Raw genomic sequence first — 6,000 nt, 5'->3', positions numbered from 1 at the left:
CGCAGAGCGTCCGTTGCCTTTCCGCAGACACTTTACACTCACTTTATTTCACTTTCTGCCGTTTTTCTCTGCTCCTTTTGGCATCACCACAACAGTGCAGACATAGTTGTACGATATTTGCGTTCCCTTTGGCTGGTTAGGGGGTGCAGTTGGAAAATGCAAATAAGCAGAAGCACAAATGACAAATGTTTTTTTTTTCCCTGCACAGTGAAACTCCTTATGAAGTTTGCACACACTCCTGCTCTGCTGACACACACAGGGATGTACCTGCAGCGCGCACTGATGCAGCAGGTAACAGACTTATGATTAGCTGCTATGCTGAGAAAAGTCCCTTCCTCCACCCTTTTTAACCCTTTTAATAATAAAAAAAAGAAACATTCTGCTCAGATTTCGTAAAGACAAATAGAGACACAATGAAGCAACACAATGAATAAATCCCCAGACATTAAATCAGTTATGTTTAAGGCATTTCACGTTAAAGTTCAGCGTTTTTTACCAAAACAAAACTTTAAACGATGATGTGCACGCGGACATTTCTTTTTGTTTTTGCAGCGCAGACAAAAAGCGAACATTTCCGAACCTCTTGCAGTCACAGTCAAACACAATAATGAAGAATATGTGGAACTAGCTGCTCACCCCAACAACTCCTGCATCCTGGCGCATCAACCCTGCCATTTCTGCAAATTAAACGGACTGGAAATAGAACTAAAAAGAATTTTTTAAAATCCTTACATGGTTGCGGCCGGCGTGGACGCGCTCCAAGTTTCTCCCCCCTTTTAAGCACACACACACACATTCACACACACTCACACAAGGCAAGAAAAAACAACACTGTCGCCTGTTCTTTGCTCCGCGTCGAAGCCCGACACTTTCACTCAAAAAGAGATGGAGAAAGAGAGAGGGGAGTGAGGGAAAGAAACGGGGGGAGGGGGGGGGGGAGCGGGAGGCGAAAGAAGAAGAAAAAAAAACTTCACGTTCAACCCAGAAGATGCTCACGTTTGGCTCTCCTCAATTATCCCCTCCCGTGAAGATAGGTGGCGTGCGTTTCAGGGGGCTTCTCCTCTGTGTTACACGGCAAAGAAAAGGAGGTGGAAAGAAAAAAAATGTCATTAGAAGAGGCGTAACACGTCAGTCCCTACCCAGGTTTGTTTCCTGGAGTGGGTGTAAGACATCAGTTGTAAACCTGCCCTAGCAGGAATAACGGTCCCTCCCTCCTCCCAACTATTTCTAAGGCTTTATTTCTAAGGCTTTATTATCACCGGTGGAAAAGGATCCGCTCACCGACGCGCTCCGGTTTCATCCCTCCTCGCAGCTCCTCTCCACCAGCCACCTCTGCACACTTCTAAAAGCAGGTATGTGCCTCCTCACCTTTTTTTTTTTTTTTTTTTTAATTTAGAGCCCTTTTTTTGTCGGAGAGTGGTTGGATAATAAACTTCCGTGCGACCGCGTCAGAGTTGGAGCTCAACTTTGCCTTACCTGCACAGGTGGAAGTAGGTGCGTTTGTTCTTGAATTTCGTTTTCTTTTTCACTCTTTTTACCTCCGTGATGTAGCGGCGTCCCGTGCGCTCCTGGCAGCCTGGGAAATTGGGCTTTTTGCGGGGCGTTTGGCGCCGCACGACACCGCTTTGCTTTTTTCCTCGACGGATGCATCCCGTTTTTCGTCGTTTCTGTTTATATTAGTGTCCGTTTGTATCGTTCTGCTTAACATCCGAGAGCCCACAATGAACCAAACCTCTTGTCAATATTCACTAATAATAATCGAGCTGGTGAACCGAACACGACACACAGGCGATTTGACTCTTATCTCTTTTGTTGATGCGCCATTTGTGCCTTAAAGATTTTTTTCCTTACAGCGCGGAGTCTGTTGGCACATTTAAACAATTATTCCCCATCTGTTATTTATTAACTGTTGACAACAGGGTTCGGGTTTAGTTTATTAAACGTAGAAGTGCAATTTTCTCAGGCGAAGCCAAGTGTTTATTGGACTTCTATGACTTTTAATCAGCCCACACAGTGAGGGGCTTATTCCCAGCTCGGGCTCATTCTCGCTGGTGGCGTGTTTAACGTGCAGGCTCTGGATTTGACCCTAAAATGTGACGGAAATTTGTTTTATTAACCTGTTTTGCCTCCGGTGTCAAAGTCGGGCAGAAAAGCGTAAAAGATGAACAGCTCCTGTCAGTTTGAATTAAAAAAAATAGGAAGAATCAAAATAATATGTGCAAAGGTTTGTTTTCGTAAAAGTGGAGAAAAATACAAAGCGGATTGTCAAACTTCTGAACGAAATAATGGTTTTGCTTCACTTCTCATTGGCGCACTGAATTGTGGTTTTCCTAATAAGAGAAATTACAATTCCCTTCTTGCTCCTGCTGCTGTTTGCTTTGCTGTTAATGCCACCGAGCTGAGAGCCGATCAGCTGAAAATCAAAATTAGCTGGACACGGATCCCCTCACCGCCCCTTCTCATACTTTCACCCACGGCTCTTTTTTTTTTTTTTTCACACCCATCCAAGTTACATTTGCACTTTCTTGTCTGCGTCCGGCGCAAGTGGATGTGCACGCTATTAACCACGTTGTTGGTGCTGCTCTCTCTGTGTGTGTGTTTCCCGTCAGATATCAAGCTGAAATCAAGGAATCGAGTCCATGCGAGCTGCCGTCTGATCCCACACACACTTATCAATGAAGCAAGAGATCATGGCGGATGGCCCCAGGTGTAAGAGGCGAAAACAAGCCAACCCGCGACGGAAAAACGGTAAGAAAATCACGGGGGAGGCAAGCCAAGCAGTCGGGGAGGTGGGGGGGTATCTTTGGATGTAAGCCTGGTCTGAAGGTTTCCACTGCGGTTCGGGGACGTGTGAGCGTCCGCGGCTGGTGCGCAGATCTGCCTTCCCCTCTTTTTTACGCAGGGATAAAGGGACCGCTATCCGGGGGAGAAGCTGTGTGTGCATGCGTCCGCGTTGCAGCCTCCGTCGAGCCTTTGGAATCTTAAACATGTGTATTTGCGCGAGCTTATTTCGCGAAGGTTGCGAGGAGGTTAGTTGGGAACTTGTGGATGTTGGAAAGTTGGAGCGTGGCGGTGCCGGCCGGCTGCTCTCTCGCCGGGACAGGGTCCGCCATGGGGACTGTGCAGCGGTCATTCAGAGCGTCGGTGGCAGGAGCAGACTCCTGCTTAATGGTGTGAAAGTACAAGCTTGAGTTTTGGTTTGTTTTACCCCACGAGCCGGCACATATGATGGCTTTGCCTTTGTGAAGGCCTTTATCTTTCTGCTCACTGAAAGCACGCTTTTAACTAATTCGCCCTCATGCTGCTGAGTGTTGTTTGCCGGTTCACTTTCTTTTTGCATTGGTGGAATCGCACATAAATAGGATGACACGTCCGATAAATGCTGGACATTAATTGGGTCTAGACTGGGACGTGGGGATTTGTTGCTTTTCTTTCTCCATTTGACTGCTCACTTTCCCACAAGAGGCAAATCTGCAGTGACATTTCCTGGCCCCGTTATTCCTGATTATTCCATATAGGCTCCACACAAACTGGCAAGCGTTTGTATAAAATGTGCAGGATGTGATTCAGCTGCTCAGACAGAGGATTTTTTTTTTAATATTATTTGCTTTCTCCACAACAAGTTTTTTTAATCTCTGCCCCCACAGGTTATTTATCTAGATCAGATTTCATTTATTGATTTCATACAATCGATGGCAGACAAGCATTTTGTTCCACGCTAAATAGCACGAGAGCATCACAGTGGAGCTGGAGATTTCCTACATGTATTTACATTTGCAGTATTAAAAGGAAGACAGAATAATAAGGCCCGTTTAGGGAGATGACAGCCTGTTTAGCTGTGGCCACCTGTTTTGTAAAAGGGGGGAGCGAGAGGGAGAAAAGCAGCCTTGTCTTTTGTACCAAAGGCAGCATTTGATAAAATAATATTAGCAAAGCAAATATAATTTTCACACCCTTAAACCTGACAAGAGAAGGCAAGCTTTGGCAGCGTAGGTAAAGAATATTTATATCTTATTAAAGTGGAGTCACTTTGTAGGAAAAAGGAATAAATTTGACATCACTCGAGTTTGAAAATGTCAAACGTGACTCCCCTCGTTTTTGTTTTTATTTATTTATTTTTCTCTTCTATAACAACTAGCTCTGTCTGATGACCCCCCTCCCTCGCCTCCCTCCCCTTCCTCACCCCCAGTCCTCCCCCCCTGGGAATGCAGAGGCTTATTGAGGCTTGGCCACTCTGCTCTCTCCTCTGTGTCTCCCTGTCCTCTTCCTGCCTGGCTCTGTTGTGGAGGGGATGGCAGGGCAGGACTGAGTGTGTGACGGCCGGCAGACTCCACCAGCAGCAACACACACACCAAAACACTTCCAATGCACCGCAAAAACATGCAGCACACGCAGAGGGTTTTTCGAAAATTTTCAGCAGATGGAGGGCGACTCTTCCCTTAAGTAACACATCAGATGAACATACACAAATGTGAAACATGTACAATTACAGTTAATTCCACTGCAGGGCTTCTGGAGGTGGTGATGTGCAAGCGGACATGTTTTGGTATAAATTATATTTTGGCTGCCACCTGTCATTATTTTCTGGTTGAGTTTTTTATGTTTTAATTGAGGCTCAGTGTCATTTCCTTTTCTCAGACAGAATAAGTGGAATTATCTGGATTATTCTCTGCTTTTTTTTTTTTTTTTTTTCCAAACGGAAGGGGCATTTTAGCATCTGTGCCAATTAGTATTAATGAGGCATTTGCTCACTAAGTTGTCTAACCAATGACATTCTCATCCAGATGACTGTTGGCCTTCGGGGCTGGAGGTGCTACAGTAGCTTCACTCACTCACTGCCCAGCCTGTCATGTGGTATTTAAGCACAGTTCATGACTTATCCCCTCCTCGTGCACGCCGCTGTGAAGCCACAGCTGATAGACTCTGAATTGGCAGCAACATTTAAAAGCATCACAACCTGAGAAATTACATTTTTTTTCCTCTCATCCTGTTCCCCCCACTGTAAAGCCGCTAAATAAATAAATAAATGAATGGACCCTTCTCTTCCTCTCCTGGTGTGAAACTTGATCTCGGCAGCGTGAAGTGTTTGAGAGTTTGGCCCTCGCCAGGTGTTGCTTGTCACATCCAGCTGTGAGCGCCCAACAGAAAAAGGACTCACACACCTGTCCTTATTTTCTTATTACTCAACCAGCACGAGCATCAAAAACATGCCCTTTTTTTTTTTTAGAAAAAAAAATACTCTCGGCGTTATGATCATGTTGTTTTTGATTTCAACTCTCTCTCTCTCTCTGCTTTTCTCTGAGGAGGAAATGCAGATGTGGAATAATTTTCTCTGTGTTTCCTGTAAACTTTTGCGTCGCCATGGTTTTTAACCACATTTTTAAAAAATTGTCCTTCATAGCCCAGATGCCATTTCGATGTTGGGATATACCCCCGGAAACCCGCTGATTACATAATCTGAAGCAGCAGCAGCAGCAGCCGCCAGTCTTGTTCTCTTTCTGCATCGCTCTCTGGCTGCTGGAGTTTGATATGATAGTCTCAATGCAGTTATTAAGGCTGTGACACATTCACGCTTAAAGTGGAGGAAAAATAGCGAAAAGGGTGTGTGTGTGTGTGTGTGTGTGTGGGAGGGGGGTAGCCTTGCTTTCAGACACAGACAATGCCAGATTTCTGCCAGTCTAAACAATTTGTCCATCTCTATTATTTCTCTGCCTTTTTAAAGTTGCGTTCACAGCCCTCGCAGTGGAGAATAAGGAAAAAGAGAGGGAGGGGGAGTAAGACAAGGTGCTCCCTTTCTTCCTCTTCTTTTTTACTAACCCCCCCCCCCCAAACTCTTTCCTCCCATGTCCCATCTACCAGCCTTCCTCCCTCCCTTCCTTCCTTCTCCTCCTTTTCCCAGATTTTCCCTTCACAAGGTAGGGGCAGTTGTTTTGTGTTTTTTTTTTTGCTATCATCATCACTGAGCAAGAGGGGGTTAAGGGGAAAAAAAAAAGAGGGGAG

The 6,000-nt window shown here is 45.4% G+C and overlaps 1 protein-coding gene across 3 annotated transcripts in view; it reads left to right on the top strand.

The window, feature by feature from the left end:
• The first annotated feature begins 269 nt into the window (after window positions 1-269).
• The window catches only part of zeb2b (zinc finger E-box binding homeobox 2b), an 83,117-nt gene continuing 77,386 nt past the window's right edge, over window positions 270-6,000 (top strand). Inside the window, exons 1-2 of one of the 3 annotated variants that reach the window (XM_067500773.1) lie at window positions 270-291; window positions 2,610-2,748. In XM_067500773.1, coding sequence (XP_067356874.1) covers window positions 2,676-2,748 — 73 coding nt within the window. In that variant the 5' untranslated portion in view covers window positions 270-291; window positions 2,610-2,675. Of the gene's footprint in view, window positions 292-1,143; window positions 1,353-2,609; window positions 2,749-6,000 lie in introns of those variants that run through there. The other 2 variants (XM_067500772.1, XM_067500774.1) reach the window with 2 other exon arrangements.

This window comes from Channa argus, chromosome 4 (assembly GCF_033026475.1).
Source record: "Channa argus isolate prfri chromosome 4, Channa argus male v1.0, whole genome shotgun sequence".
Lineage (NCBI taxonomy): Eukaryota > Metazoa > Chordata > Actinopteri > Anabantiformes > Channidae > Channa > Channa argus.
This window is presented reverse-complemented; position numbering and strand designations above follow the sequence as displayed.